The sequence below is a fragment of the Rhinolophus sinicus genome, linkage group LG02 (genome assembly GCF_036562045.2).
Source record: "Rhinolophus sinicus isolate RSC01 linkage group LG02, ASM3656204v1, whole genome shotgun sequence".
NCBI lineage: Eukaryota > Metazoa > Chordata > Mammalia > Chiroptera > Rhinolophidae > Rhinolophus > Rhinolophus sinicus.
In genome coordinates, this window is record NC_133752.1 from 199,380,499 (window position 1) to 199,396,470 (window position 15,972).

Consider the following 15,972-nt stretch of genomic DNA (forward strand, 5'->3'; position numbering starts at 1 on the left):
GGGTCCTGGGAGGTTTCCGTGAGGCCTCTGACTTTGCCGTGATTCTATTCCACAGTTTGTTAGTGGAGCAGCCAGGGGAAGTGGGGCTCCACACAGAGCAGGGGGAGCCCAAGGCTCATCTTCCAGGCGGGAGGAGGCAGGAGAGGCACCCTGAGCAGTGGCACCATCAGCCGTCTGTGCAAAGGTGACCTGTCTGCTCATCCCAAGGTCAGCACCCCCGTGGCCCTTGTCCTGCCTGACACCTTCCCTGTGAAGCAAAGTCAGCGCACGTTGGCGGTGACACCAACTGCTCAGTTTGTCCAGGACCACAGGTGTCTGTGCCAGAACTGGGACGTCACAGGCAGAGCGGGTAGCTCAGCCACTGGACCCCGTGAATCCCGATGGAAACCTGCCCCCTGCCCCCCGGTTTTCTCCACATCTGAGCCTTCCAGTCTCACTTCCGATGCCGTGGGAAGGTCGACTGCGGGGAGGGAGGGGCCAGCGGGCGTAAGGGCCAGGTTCCCGTGGCTGTGGCCCCCTCATCCTGTCTCCGCGGTGTCAGGGCATTGATCTGGGTGTGCCCGAGCGCAGGCCTGCTGCCTCCAGCCCCGAGGAGCGGCACTGACCCAAACACAGGCCCAGGGAGCTGTGCGTTTGGAGGACGCAGGCACAGGGCTGTGGGTGGCCATGGTGATGTCTGCGGGGGTCTGTGGGGGTTGGGGGCCTGTGGCTGGCTCGAGGTCTCAGGAGTGGGGCAGCCCTGCCCGTGGTTTCCACCAGTGTGTCCTCTGCTCCTGGGTGGCCGGTGGCAGTGGCTGGCACACCCTTCTGTCCTGGGCAGGTGCCACCCAGACCCAGCAGCCGCAGGGCCAGCCACGCTGGCCTCTGACCACAACCCCTGGTGTGGCTGTCCCCTCCCTGGGCCTCCAGGTCCTCTCCTCCAGTGAGAGGCTGGGCCTGCGGAAAGCTCAGGGCGGCCCCACAGCCGGGAGGCTGGGCCACCCCCAGAGGCCTGAGCTGCAGAGCTAGTGCCTGGCGTCACCCGCATGGGGCCTGGAGGGGGGGGGCTCCCCTGAGGTCCCGATTGCACTTTATTTCTTTATCTCGTGTCACACACTGTCATGCAGAGATAATCCTTGGCTGGTGCTACCGGTCCACGCGAGTTGGACTTGGTCACCTGCCACGTACTTAATTGGCTCCCTTGAAGTCACACCGAGGTACAGGATTTACTGTAAGGGTTTAATTGCAAACTCAATTTCAATGTAGTGCAAATGCTGAGATTAGTACTTCATCTGATCTTAAAGGGTATTTTCTTCCTGTGTGTTTTAATCCTCATCGTAAATATCTGTGTGGCTGTGGATAAAACGAAACATCGGTCACTTGTGTGTGCACAGTGTCGAGGGGACAATGTACAGAGTTGGGACTCAGGAGTGACACCTTTTGTGGCAGGAAAGGCGGGGTGCGGGTGAGGGAGGCCAGGGCTCTGCTCCCCAGCACCTCCTACTAGAGTCGGGCCCGGCACCCCCACTGTGCCCAGGCTGCAGGTGGAGGGGCCCTGAGCCTGCAGCTTGGGGACAGCGTATGTGGGTGCAGGCTGGAGCCCACGGACATCAGGAAGGGGTTTGCTGGTCCTTGAACACTGGGTCAGGACGCCCCAGGGTCAGTGTGGCTCTGGCAGGCAGGGGCAGAGGGTTCAGGCCCCTGACTGGGCATCACCAGTTGTCACCTGGGTGCCCTGTGACCAGCTGGGAGGGGAAGGGAAGCTCCCTGCATGTGGGTGTGATTTTGAGCAGACTGGGGGACCTCTGCCGCGTGTCTTCTCTCGGGCCTGCTTACCGCCTGCGAGGGCTGTGGAGGCCTGTGCTGGGCGAGGCTGGGGTGCCCGGGGGTCCTGGGGAAGGACAGCGTGGGTCCTGGGACGTGGGTGCCCGGCCCCTGGCTCTGAAGTCTTCAAGTTGGGAGCGGCCCCCTCCCAGCTCCTTCCTGCCTTCTCACCTGGTTTCTTGGCCTCAGGCCAAATTGGCTGGTGAGTCCTGCCCATAATAAAATCGTAATAACAGCGATCTCAGAACTGGTGCTGAGAGTCTGGGTGCCTCCGCCTCCGTGACACGGTGTGGCCTTGCCAGGCTCCGTGAGCACAGCTTGATCCCGCGCTGCTTTAGTTGTTTCTGATGAGACATCCCAGTCGCATTGAGGTGTGCCGGGGAGGGAGAGCGGACTCGCCTCCTCCCCCCACTGTCTGGGCTGGGTGGCAGTGACGTCCCTGCTCAACCAGAGCCCGTGCCCCGTCCTCGTCCACCAAGCAGTCCCTCCCTATTACTGGTAGTGATTTTGTTCAATGCTTTCCTCCCGATTTTGCACATATTTTCTCACGGGGCAGCACTTTGAAAGTGAGCCCAGCACAGATCTGGGGACACGCAGCAGGAGGGTGACCACCTGGGGAGAGCGGGTGGAGTGGCGTCCTGCTGAGGGGTGAGACCGTGCCTGTCTGCACCATGGACGGTGCCCGGGCACCTGTGTCCTGAAGGGGACCCGCCCCGGCCGGGAGCTGTCCACGTCACCATCTCCGCCCGGTGCTCTGTGTTTTCCGGTTTGTGACTGAGACGCCCTTTCTGCACGTGAACTATGCTGGAGAGTTGACTTTTTAAAATGCTGTCCTTTGATTTCACAGTTTGAGTGCTTAGTGGGTAGTGACACAGGGGTTCATAAGCTCGAGGCTCCCCCCACCTCCCCCAGGGCGAAGCCCTCCCGTCCTTATTCTCGGGTGTCCTCAGCTCCAGAGAGCAGCTTGTTCTGGGGCAGAGATGACAGGCGTGTGGTTTTGTTTCTGACACTGATGTTGTGACAAGCCCTCTGTGAGCCGTAACTGAAATCTGTCCCCATACCCACAGCAGCGCGTCTCCCAGAGGGCCCGCCGAGGCCCAGAACATTCCGAGCAGGGCCCTGTCCACGCTGCCGGGGGCGTGTGCAGACACGGTGTGCACCCCAGACCGCCAGGCTTCTCCTTAGCTGCAGCCCTGCCCACCAGACACACGGTGCTTGGGGATAGGTGAGCTGCCGCAGGCACGGCCGGGAGAGCTGACCCGTGCCCCAGGCGTCCCTTCCTCCATAAGCTTCTCCAGCACACGGCCTCCCCTCCGTGCCCTCCCTCCCAGTACCATGTGGGTTTCCATGGCCCTGCCTTCTCATCTGGGTCCCCACAGCCCGCAGGCCCAGAGCTCGGGGGGCACTGCACGCTGAGACCCATCCTGGCCCAGCTCCACATGGGACGCAGGCTGGGCTGGAAGCGCCTGTCCGAGGAAGCCCACGTCTGAACTCCAGGCAGGTCCCACAGGGCCCCTTCTCTCCTGATGGGGACCTGCCTCGACCCAAGCTCCCAAGTTGTGCCATGACTGGGCTGTAACCACGCCGTGGTCAGCTCGGCGGCCCTGTGCCAGCCTCCGGCCCTGCTGGCCTGCTCGGGGACCCCTTGTTTTCATTCAAATCCAAACAGCCCTGACCCCTGTGATCGCTAGATACCATCTTGTGTGCACCTGTCAGTGTCACTGTGAATCTTTATTGTCATCCAGCGTATCAGACGTCCCTCCAGGTTGCGTCATCGCCCGTGAGGATTAAGCAGCTGTCTGAGCGCCCTGGGAGTGGAGGGTGGCACGGACACAGGGCTCGAGCCTTCTGCCCCCCCGGGCGTCCACAGGCCACTGGCTGCCCAGAGCTGTCCTCTGCTGCACCCCCGTCTGGAGCCGGTGGGCTGGGGCTGGGCCCGCCTGACACCCACGTCCGGTGCAGACATGGCTTCCCATCCACCACCCAGCTCCTGAGGAGCTGGCCTTAAGGACACTGTCACGGTGACCTGGGCTCAGACTCTGGGTGCTAGCAGCCCTCATTTGGGGACTGGGTGGGAGTTTCAAGGGGCTCGTGTACTGCCCTGCAGCCTGACTTCCCTGGTCTGACTCAGAGAATAAGCAAAATGACCAAACGTGGCTCACTGAGCAAGCAGCAGTGGGACGTGTCCGTCCAGACTCGGCTCCCGGGGCCTCCCACCCAGAGCCTGCAGGGGCCTGTGTCCCAGGTCATGACCCCGGGGGTATATGATGTGACGCGAGAGCTGGTTCTGTCAAACCTGTGCAAACAGGGCTAATAGTGGTTCTGGCATGTAGGGGGTATCGAGGGCTTGGCATGGCCCCCAAGTCTCGCCCAGCCCTGTGGCTCCCTGGAGGCTGCCCCTCTTCATCTACCCAGGGCCCCCGGGTGACTGAACCCCGACTGAGGGCCCAGCCTCCGTCCTGTGAGCGTCCAGACAGTGGGAGGGGCCCTGTGCTACCCCCACCTCCTGCCTCAGCCTGGAGCTGCCCAGACCTGGTCCAGCCCTGGCTGTGCCCCCTCCCAGCCCATGGCTACAGTGGGGTGCTCCTCCCTGAGCCTGTGAGTTGTCTTCTGGAAAATGGGGAGATGGTGGCGCTCTGGTCGGGCAGGGGGAGGGCCAGCACGGCGCTGCCATTGTCTCCGGCGTCAGGGGGCTGGGCGCACTGGGGCGTTCATCTCTGACCCCAGAGGGTCCTGGTTTCTCTCTTACAGATCAGGCCACCTCCCCACCCAGCCCCGGCCTGTCCAGGACCCCTCCACACAGGGCTCTCTGTGAGCTGTGTGTGTATCTGCATGTATACGAGTCTCACATTAAGTGTGACAATTAAGTTCACGAACTCATCCTAGAAAAAGTGCTACATCCCTCATTGCTGAATATCACTGTGGTCATCTTTGAAGTCCTCCCCTTGGGAAGCTATGCACTGACTTCAGCGCCTAGTCCACCCTTCAAAGCAATTTTGGACTCTTTTTCTGGAATGGCCATCAGAACTGTCCTATTACCCTTATGTCCTGAATGTCATCAAAATGACTTCCTCTCAATATTTCCTTTATCTTTGGGTAAAGAAAGAAGTCACTGGGGGCCAGATCAGGTGAGTAGGGAGGGTGTTCCAATACAGTTATTTGTTTACTGGCTAAAAACTCCCTCACAGACAGTGCCATGTGAGCTGGTGCATTGTTGTGTTGTAAGAGTCATGAATTGTTGGCGAAAAGTTCAGGTCATTTTCATCTTTTTCACGCAGCCTTCTCAGCACTTCCAAATAGTAAACTTGGTTAACTGTTTGTCCATTTGGTACAAATTCATAGTGAATAATCCCTCTGATATCAAAAAAGTTTAGCAACATCCTTTTGACTCTTGATTTGGACTGACAGAACTTCTTTGGTCGTGGAGAACTGGCTGACTTCCATTGTGCACTTTGACGCTTTGTTTCAGGGTCGTATTGGTTCACCCATGTTTCATCACCAGTGACAACACGGCCCAAAACCTCATCTTGCCTCTCCAAAATGTCTTGGCAAACTTTGATTTTCCTTTGCTTTTGTTCACCGGTGAGCTGCTTCAGGACCATTTTTGCACACACCTTTCTCATGCCAAGATTTTCCTGTTATCTATGTTGACTTGGTCTGCTATGCTTCTCACAATCAGCTGACAATTTTGATACACCATTCAATGAATTTTTTGATGTTTTGTCAGTTCTGCTCATCACTGGCCACCCTGACCTCTCTTCATCACTGACGTGTTCTCTCTCCTCAAAAAAACCTTTAACCCATCTGTACACTGCTGTTTTCTTCATGGCATCATCCCCATAAACTTGGACTAACATGTCCCTGATTTCACTTACTCTGGCCAAGTAATTTAATGTGTGTTCGTTGCTCTAATTCAAGCTGAGACATTCTCGCGCCGGCACAGAAACACGCAACAACAATAATGAACGTCACTCAGCAGGACACCGCCACATGTCGACATGAGCACAGCTGTGAGGCCCTGATAGACCAAGGTTATGAGCTGTTTGCTCAGTGATGCCCCTGTCAGCGCACGGGGACAAGTTCACGAACTTACGTGTCAAACCTCATGTGGGGGCTGAGCTGAACCCCTCCCCGCCCCTCCCCTCCTCCTAGGCCTGTGCCCCAGCCCCACGGAGAGCCCTGGCTGAGCCCCTGTGGCTGTGTGCTCACGGCTCTACCCTGCAGGGCCATCCCATGTGCCCTCGGCTTCGGGAGTGACAGGCAGCCCTGTTAGGACCAAGCTGGGCCCGCCCTGCTGCCCTCAGCTTCAGGAGTGGGGGGTGAAGGGAGGGCTGGCAGGCCTGGGAGGGCGGTGCCCGGGGGTCTAGGCCTGGGCAGGTGCGGGGCCCACCGGCCTCCATTCTGGGTGGACAGGGCCAGGCCTGCAGTTGCGCCCCACGCGTGGGCTCTGGGTCTGGGCACTGTCAGCATGCCGCTGGCCCCGTCAGAGGGCAGGGGAGCTGAGGTGTGAGGCTGTAAGGTCTTTACAACAACCTAGAAATATGAGTGGAACAGTGATGTCTGAGCCAGCATGAGCACCTGCCTGGAGCACCGGCCTCAGCTCTGAGTCTGAAGTGGCCAGCGTGGTCCCTTGTGCCCAGTGCCAGCCGGCTGGCCTACCCCGTGGCTCTGAACTGGGACACAGTGGACTAAGATGCCACAGGTCCCATCAGGCAGAGTGAGGCTCGGAGCCATGGGGCCGGTTTGACAGACGGGGTGGGGCAGCTCGAGTGACAGCTTCGCCATGTCCCTGGTGAGGTCAGCAGCAGACGGTTGCAAGGGTCCTGCAGGGTGGGCGTAGCATGCAACTGCAGCGCCTGGCCCCACAGGGGACGGGGCAGGCGGTGACGGTGGCAGAGGTGGCACTGCTGTGGCCATAGCCAGGAAATGCCATGACCGGAGGCCAGTGGAGGCAGGAAGGACCCTCCCTTGGGCCTCAGAGCGCGCCCTGCATGTCCCTTGGTTTCCATCCTCCAGAAGGAGGGAAGATGACGTGCTGTGGTTTGCCCCCCACCCCACCCCCCAGTCTGCGGGTCCTGCAGCCCCAGGACGCTAACACACTGTCAGAGGCACCTGCTCTCGGTCGCGTCTCAGTGTGGACGCACATGCAGAGACATTTGGGGGCCATTGGGGGCCTTGTCCTGTCTTACCCACAGGGCATGGTCCAGAATCATGGTGGCTGGGGTGATGGAGTGAGGCTGGCAGCTGCTAGGTTCGGGGCAGCCTGGGAGAGGAGCTCACTGGACATAGAACCCTCTCAGTGCCCTGGCGGTGGTCCTGCCTGGCCATCCACGTCCACACGGGGTCCAGGCTCGGGGTGCCCTGTGCTGAACCTGAAACGCTGGTCAGTCAATGCCTTAGGTGGGGGTCACAGGGCTGCTTGTGGTTTAGCTAGTGAGCAGGGCTCAAGGTGCCCGGAGAGCGTGAGCCAGTCCCCAGGAGACGTGCCTCCACCGGCCACTGACGTCAGCCCAAGGAGTCTGGTCAGGGTGGGCGGCAGCGAGGGCCAGGAATAGCAGGGCAGCCCCGAGTCCACCCACAGAGCTTAAAATAGCCGCCAGCCGGAGCCCACGCGGCTAACCATCTGTAAGTCAGCGTCGCCCCATCACCTTCGACCTGCGCTCGTGGGGCTGTCAGCTGCGGTTACCACAGGCACATCTGTGGGGCCCTAAGCACCGCCGTCACCAGGAAACCACTGCCTCGTTGTCCCAGACTCTCCCCTCTGCTGCATTTATCTGCTTGTTTATTTATGTGTCTCTTTATTTGTTTTTCCTTGTTCCTAGTACAGTGTGTGACTCTGTGTGTAATTACCTGGTGTGAGTCAGAATCTACAGCCTAAGCCTCCAGGGGAGGTGGCACGGGACACTGGCCTTGGGACAGGGTTCTGCTCAGTGGGGGAGGGGCACAGGAGGCCGGGGCGGGGATGGGGGGTCACCGGGGCCGGGCACGTGGGAGCCACTGCTGCACACCCAGACACGCCCCACCCCAGGGTCAGGGGTCAGCCTGGGCCACGCCAGCTGAAGGGTGAGCAGCTCGTCACAGGCTTCATCCTGCTGGCTGGGCTGGGGACCTGGGGGCAATACAGATGACAAAGGGTCCAGGCAGCCCTGTGCAGTGAGCGGCCTGGAAGACCCAGGGGCTGCCTGGAGGAGGGGGCCTGAGGTGATGGCAGCTGCGTGACAAGGACGGGGACCCAGGGCTGAAGAAGGCTGTGGTGGCACCAAGGGTGTGCAGCTTCCTTCTGTACCTGCCTCTGTCCTGGTGTCACCTCCTCCTCCTTCCTGTTCTGGGCTGCAGCATGTACCCCACCCTCGCCGTCCTGTGTCCCCACGAGACAGGTGGGCGGGATCCCACCTCTGGGCATCTGCATGAGGCCGTCTCCCCCAGTAGGAGGAGCCCCCGGGCGGAATGCCCTCTGCTTTGCTCCCACAGTGGTCCCAGGGCCCAACACCGAGGCTGGCGCACAGTAGGTGCGTACTGTTGGCTGAGGGCGTGAAAGAGCGAGGCAGTGAGTGAGGGGGGCCTCCCCATGGTGGGCGTCCAGGCTGGTGGTTCTGGCCAGCTGCGGGGCGGCTTGGGGTCCCCGGGTCATGGAGGGGCCTGGGTCCCAGCTCCGCACAGGCTGGGGCTGTGCCGGCCGGGCTGGGGAAGAGCTCCGGCCTCCCAACGGGCGAGACGGCCAGTTTTCACGTTTCCTGCCTTGCGCCCAGCGCTGGTGCCGTCTTTGTCACTTTGTCAGTGCTAATATTCCGCGCTTATCGCTGGGGGCCAAGCCGTGTTTTGTGGGGACCGCGACACCTTAATGAACGCAGGACAGTCCCTCGCTGGGATCCTGGTCCCATCTGCCCTGGGACATAGGAGACTAATGGAGCATGAGGAAGCCTGTGAACTCAACCTCGCTGAGCCGACACCTTCAAACTATAAGTGTCACTTCTGTGCACACTGGGCCCAGAACCAAACCAAGGCCGGGCGCCTCGCCGCCCACCCTCCTGTGTCCTGGGGCGGCCGAAATTGGGGAGCAGGGGCAGTGTCCACATGGCACAGCAGGAGTAAGGGGCATGTCCAGGTCCCTGTGAGTGCTTGTGTCTGCACAGGACACGTGTGCATTGTGTGAGCGTCTCCGTGTGTGTCTGCACAGGACACGTGTGCATTGTGTGAGCGTCTCCGTGTGTGTCTGCACAGGACACGTGTGCATTGTGTGAGCGTCTCCGTGTGTGTCTGCACAGGACACGTGTGTATTGTGTGAGCGTCTCCGTGTGTGTCAGCACAGGACACGTGTGCATTGTGTGAGCGTCTCCGTGTGTGTCTGCACAGGACATGGGTGCATTGTGTGAGCGTCTCCGTGTGTGTCTGCACAGGACACGTGTGCATTGTGTGAGCGTCTCCGTGTGTGTCAGCACAGGACATGGGTGTATTGTGTGAGCATCTCCATGTGTGTCTGCACAGGACAACTGTACAATGTATGGGCATCTCCGTGTGTGTCTGTATAGCTGTGACACCTGGGTCCCACCTGTATGAACCTGTTGGCCAGGTGTGTGGAATGTGCACGTCTGTGCCTTCTGTGCAGCTGTGCGTGTCTGGGTGCATCTCATGTGCGTGTGTGCGAGCAGTGGCCTGTGGAGGGGAGAGGAGACCTGGACGGCCCAGTGTGGAGGGTGACAGCTGGGTCCCCACCCCTCTCAGCTCTGTAAGAGGGTCTGTGCTGGTCTCCAGTGCCCTCGGCCAGCTTGGGCACGGAGCTCGGGGCCCGCGTGGACCCCAGTCGCGTGCTTTGTGCAGGCCCAGGTCCCTCGATCACATTGCCTGGTGGCTGACCGGCCCCTCCTCCGTGACCGGCCTTTCATTTCCTCCGTGACTCAGATGAGGCCACCTTTCATTTCCTGTCTGCCCGGGAAGGGCCACAAGCCCCACGCTGCGTAAAAGTGGAGGTCGCTGGCCTGAGCTGGTGTCCTGGCTTTTATAGGGCATGTTTCTGACGGCCTCATTTGAGGTGTTGAAAAAGGCAGCGTCCGGCCTCCTTGGGCCCCTCTAAGGGTGGGCACTGGGCAAGTGTCCAGCTGTGGGGCTGGGTGGCCGGTGGCTTGTCTCCAGTGCCGGGCCACTCAGCCCACGTCTGTGCCTCTCTTGCAGGTCAGCTGGCCGCTGGCACCTGTGAGATTGTGACACTGGACCGGGACAGCAGCCAGCCTCGGAGGACGATTGCCCGGCAGACGGCTCGCTGTGCATGCAGAAAGGGGCAGATCGCGGGCACCACGAGAGCCCGGCCCGCCTGTGTGGACGGTAAGAGCCTGGGGCCCCTGCGAGGGCCACGGGGCGGCAAGCCGGGCGTCACCTGACACAGCCTCCCCAGAGCGCTCTCTGGGTCAGGCCTCGGGCTGGGCAGTCTTGTCCGGCGCCATTGCTCCGGTGGGCAGCGTTGGCTGTGCATATGGGTGTGGTCTCCAGGGTGCCACAGGCGGCAGGGTTGGGGTCCCCCATGTGCTCACAGGGATTGACTGGCCCGGAGGCTGCGGCCCCTTGGCGAGGCTGGGGACAGAGGGGAGCAGAGCTGTGCCATCTGCACGACGGCCCTGAGATGTGTGCCCGTTGAGTCCATCACATGGGGTTTCTGGTGCAGCTACCAGCCAGGCGGTGGGCTCCACCCCGTCGGGGTCCGGCAGGCGTCAGGCCCCGTCCCTCACGGGCCCCGAGGCTGTGCAGGGCTCTGGGGGTGAACCCTGCATGGCCACCTGCAGTCGGGCTGTCGGTGGATGAGATACACGTCAGCATCCTGGCTGAGTTAACGCTGGGAGGCGCCTGTGTGAGGCGGTACCTTCAGGCCTCCTTTTGGAAACGGTCAGCAAAGGTCTTTAACAGGTGGAAGGGAGGCCCTTGCAGTGGCCATGGGCATGGACAGTGGTGCGTCCACGGTGGAGGGGCTGCATGTGTGCCTTGAGTTCTTGGGCGTTCAGCAAGGCTGGCACACGTGAGGGGCCGCGTGGAGAGTGAGCACGCTGTGATCACCAGGGCAGCTTGCCCGGGAGCTGGGTGAGTCCCAGTGCAGCCCCCAAAGCGAGAAAGGTCCGCAGGAAGGAATCAGCAGAGCCTTGGGGCCACATTGGGGGTGGGGCTTATTGGCTCAGGGACCCCGCCAGTGTCACTGATGAGCGTGTCCTGGGATTGTCAGGGACAAGGCTAGGAGCTCTCACCCGACGGGCCTCCAGCAGGAAAGGGACAGAGTGGGGGAGGGGCCTAGGGCTCTTGGCCAGAGGGAGCAGGCCCGGCCACCGCCACTCCTGGCCCACGTGTCCTGTGCACTTGGGGGCTAAGCCTAGGTCCACTCAGTGGGGGCCTCACTTGCAGAGCCTGGGGTGACCGGAAGTACTCTGGGCCCCATAGGGCTCTCAGGTGACCCCCAGCCCCACCTTTACTTCCCCACGGCCTCTGGGCAGGGGCCACCGCATGGTGCTGTCAGCCCTCAAGGGCTCTTTGTGGACTTGGGGGCCACTCAGGAGAGTGTGAGAAGGAGGCTGACCGTGCCGCCTGGGCGCTGGGGGCGAGTGGCGGCATCGGGGGGCTGGGGTGTGTGGAGGATGTGGGACAGGTTGCTGCAGCTGGTTTTTTGGGGTGTTTTCAGTGTATCGAGGTAGCACTGGTGAGGAAGGCGTATGAATTTCAGGTGTGTGACGTTACAATTCCCTGTCTGTACTCTGCATGCTCACCCTCAAGTCTGCTTTCCTTCCGAAATTGGTGCAGCCACTGTGGAGCTGGTTTTGTTTGTAAGGAAACGTTGTTTGTCTTTATTAAAAGTCTTTCTGTCACGCGTATCAGTTGGTGTCCCATAAGTGGCGTGTGATTAAACACGCGGCTGACAGCCGCCCACCGCCGCTCGCGCCTCCAGAACCCCACACGCCAAGCTGAATCCCTGGTACATTTGGGCCACGGGGGCGTCCGTCCTGTTTCCCAGGGAACTGAATGAATTCTGGCCACACCCCGCCGGCGTCTCCGGCTCCCTGGGATTGGAATGGGCCCACGAGTGATGGCGACCGTGCCCACAGCTGACGTGGGTGGATTCTTCCCCAGATGGGAGGGAAGGAGGTGTGCACAGGCCCCGCGCTCACAGCCGCCTTCCCTCCCTGTGTCCTCATTAGCTCCGGGAGCCTGCAGGAGATGTGGGGTCACAGTTGATTACTAATTGAATATGGGTCTATGCATCTGAAAGCGGGGCCTCACCCCTCTCCCCACGAGCTGCTGGTGTCCCAGCAGCTGGGACCCAGAGACCCAAATTAAAACCTGGCCATTTTCAAGGGAGGCCATACAAATTAGCTTGCTTGCAGTTTTTGCACAGTGGGCATTTTCTAGGCTGCCACCTAATTTAATTTTTGCTTTTCTGTTTTCTTGCTCTGTGTGCATAATAAGTTTCCTTGCGTGTGGATTCTGTCTGCTAAAGAGAAAACTTGTCTTATGTCAGGTGGGGTGGGATCTGATGGGAACAGGGTGTAAATTGGGGTGTTTCATGCTGACTCCCCTGTGTTTGGTAATATGAGCCTGCAATGCGGGAGCACACCTGCACACGTGCTCCGGTGTATCCGTCTAGTAATTGGCTTATTATTCATTCATTCGCTCACTCGCTTGTTCGTCAGTCACATGGGTGGAGGAGAGGCGTAGGGGAGAGTGAGTTGTTAGACGCCCAGAGCGTGCCGTGCTGTGGGGCTGGGGTCCTGAGCGTGGGGCAGGCACCGTGGGCCCCGAGCGCAGCTGTCTCTTCCTGCCCAGACCTTGGCAGAGTTGCGTCAGGAGGGAGCGTTTCAGCAGGGGATTGAGGGGTGAAGAGGAAGAGTCTCTTCCTAAGAGGAGGGGCCGCCTGGTCGTGTCCCTGAGCCTGAAGCGTTTTGGGTGAACTGTCCCCAGCCTGCGTGTGGCAGCACGGTGCTGTTTCAGCTGAGAGACCCATCGGGGAACAGGTTTGAAACAAGCTGCTGTCATCTCTTCAGGGCTCTGTGATTGCCAAGATCCAGAAACAACTCCTCACCCCAGGGCCGCCCCAGCCCTGTACAGACACCACAGTGAACAGCGGGCTGGCCCAGGGCTGCCTCGTCCACATCTGCTGCCGCGTGAGGCTCTGAGCTCCCTCTTGCCCTCTTCCCGCAGCAGACACTGCCCAGTGTCTCCACACGCCACCCTGAGGCCTGAGGCCCTGTCCCCAGCTATGACCCTGCCCAGCAGGCCACAGAAAGCCGTCCACGGCTCTCCTCCTGCTGAACCAGCATCTTTCTGTATAAATGGGGGTCTTCCTCCCACCAGCTGAGTTCCCATGAAACTCTTTTGAGATAAAGCAAAGTAGAGACAGTAGCATGGTGCCTGGGAGCCAGGTGCAGACAGCTGGCAGAGGAAAGGGTTGTTTCTGCAGCAGCTCAGCTGGGTGGAAGGCAGGACAGACTGAGGCGCAGGGCCAGGCAGGTGACCCTGGGAGCCATGGGGGAGGGCAGGCCGTGGGCGAACTCCCCGAGGCCTGGTGAGGGTGGCAGCCGGCTTGGGGGAGAGGAGCTGGGCTGGCACGTGGTCCAGAGAGGCCTCGGGAAGTTGTGCGTGGCCAGCCAGGCTCTCCGAAGACCTTGCCTGGACCCCTGGCTGATGCAATTGACCGGAGGCTCTTGCTGGGACCTGCCTGCCTGGTAGGTGACCGTGCCTGTATCCCTAAGCAGGAACTACCCCCGCATCGCGTGCTGGCACGTTGGGGTGAGAACTCAGAACAGGCCTTCCGTTCCCGCGGAGCTGGGGGTTTAAATGGTCACAGGGTGTGGAGTGGAAGCCGTAGCCACAAGCCCCACAGGTACTCGGTGGGGGTGTCCGTGGGCCAAGCCCGTCTTCATCCACAGATGGCAGTCATGACGTCGTCACACCCTGCAGTGACCTACGAGGTCCAGGGGCCCTTTTGAAGCTGACACCTGCTGCAGCTGCCTGAGGGAACCGCTTTTCTCCGCGCTGACGTTTTCCCACCAACACGTGAGACACAGGTGTCGCGTCCCAGACGCGGCCTGAGGGGCTGCAGAAGGGGCACCTGTTTGGTGGGTCTGTGCTCAGGTGCTGCCACACTCGGGATGAGGGTGCCCACCCATCAGCGAGGAAGCAGAGAGCCGGACGGGTACAGGAGGAGCCCTGAGGTGTGTCCTCGTTGAGAAGGGGACGCAGGGAAATAAGAGCCCAGAAACACACCCACACGTACAGTCCACGAGGCTGTCTGAACAATTCATGGGGAGAGGACCATCTGTTCAACAAATGGCACTGGGACAACTCATCATGTGCCAAAGAATGAAGTCGGACCCCTGCCTCACACTCTGTAGGAAACCTAATTTGGCGGGGGTCAAAGGCCTAAATGTTAAGGACTGAAACTGCAAAACTCTCAGGAGAAAACAGGTAAATGTTCACAAGATTGGATTTGGCAAAGGGTTCTTAGAGGTGACCCCAAAAGTACAAGCAACAAGAGAAATACATGGGCAAACAGGACGTCCTCAAAACTAAAAACTTCTGTACTTCAAAGGATGCATCAAGAAAGTGAAAGGACAGCCTACAAAATGAGAGACAATACTCTAAATCCTGCTTTTGACGGGGGACTTGTATTTAGAATATATAAAGAACTCATGTAACTTGACCATGAAAAGGTAAATGACACAACTAAGAAATGGACAAAGGATCTGAGTAGACCTTTCCCCAAAGGAGACAAGCGTGGGAATAGCCAGTAAGCACGTGAGAAGGTGCCGGATGTCCTTCGTCATTAGGAAACGGCCGTCACGCCCACAGCCATCAGCGTCGCGAGGGTCTGCTCATGACAGTGCTGGCGAGGACGTGGAGACGCCGGACCCCACCTGCGCTCAGCGAGTCCTGCCGGCTCTAGGAGCTGCGGGGAGGGTAGGCGGAGCCGTCTGAAACCGCTGAGCCAACAGGTGGGCACACCTGGTCCTCTGGCCCCATCAGCCACGTGGGGCTTGGCTGCAGGAGCTGGAGGTCCCCTTGCTCCACTGCCCGTCCTTTCACCTGTGAGGTGTCGTCCCGGGGCCTCTGAGCCCATGCTAGCTGTGGGGACAGAGCCCCAGAAGGCAGTTTCCAGGTTCCCGGCCTCACGTGGAAAGGTGCTGGCTCAGGTAGTAAATGGCCATCAGCTGTGGTTGGATGGCCATCAGCTGTAACTAGTTGGCCGTCAGCTGTAACCAGTGAGCCATTGGCCACTAATATAACTGCCGTGGCTACGCTAGCAGAAAATGGGGGCTGGCAAGAAGGTGGCGGCTGGGCTGGGAAGCGGAGCAGTGAGGGTTGCGAACAGTGTGGCTCCTGCTTCCTGTATCGCCAACCCAGCCGCCAGCGGGAATATAGTGATATGATTCCCCTACCTATGGCTCCGTGGATGTTCCTTTTTGGCCTCACCATATCCTGTGTTCTTGTGTGGGGAGCGGGACCAGAGACCCCGCCGGACGCCCCGCACGACAAATGGCGCAGCGAGCAGGGTGCCCTGCACGACAGTGGCTTATTCTCGCTGAACAGGCTGCCTGGAGAAGGGCCCAGGCACAGCAGGACCTTGGATGGACCCCTCCCCCCCACCGGGCCCGGGGGACATGGTGCCTCATGTCCACTCAAGCTCCCAAAGCCTGACACTGCCAAGGCCCCTGGCCCCACTGTCGGAGAGTAAAAGGCCTCACTCTTTTGAGGGCAAAACTCGAATGTGTTGTATTTCGGCACTTAGAGCAATGCGTGCACGTGTGTGCACTTAGAAACGTGTGCGTGCCCTCTGCAGCTGTGTGGCCTCCAGCAGGGCACTGTGCTCTCTGAGCTGTGGGCACAGGGGCAGCAGCAGGGCGTGAGAAGGCACAGCCGGCAGGGCTTCCTGCGCCGGTGACTTCCTGGGCGGCCCTGCCTGCTTTCTGGGTCTGCCAGGCCCACCCCAGGTGTGCTGGAGCCAGCCTGCAGTAACTTGCGAGCCTCGTGCGTTAAATTTTCAGAAATTTCATGAGCTGATTGTTAAACACAGTCATTATTAAAAATTAAGTTGTATATAAACTTGCCTGTAACTGAATTACCTTAAGAACAAAGGTGACCCACCTTGAGACACTAGGAAAAGAAGAGCCAGCTAAACCCAAATCAAGTAGGAATAAAATA

The 15,972-nt window shown here is 59.8% G+C and overlaps 1 protein-coding gene across 7 annotated transcripts in view; it reads left to right on the forward strand.

Moving 5' to 3' along the window:
• The window catches only part of TAFA5 (TAFA chemokine like family member 5), a 170,557-nt gene that overhangs the window by 102,263 nt on the left and 52,322 nt on the right, over positions 1–15,972 (forward strand). For all 7 annotated transcript variants that reach the window (XM_074326600.1, XM_074326601.1, XM_074326599.1 and 4 more), the window contains exon 2: positions 9,973–10,122. In XM_074326600.1, the coding sequence (XP_074182701.1) occupies positions 9,973–10,122 (150 nt within the window). The remainder of the gene's footprint in view (positions 1–9,972; positions 10,123–15,972) is intronic.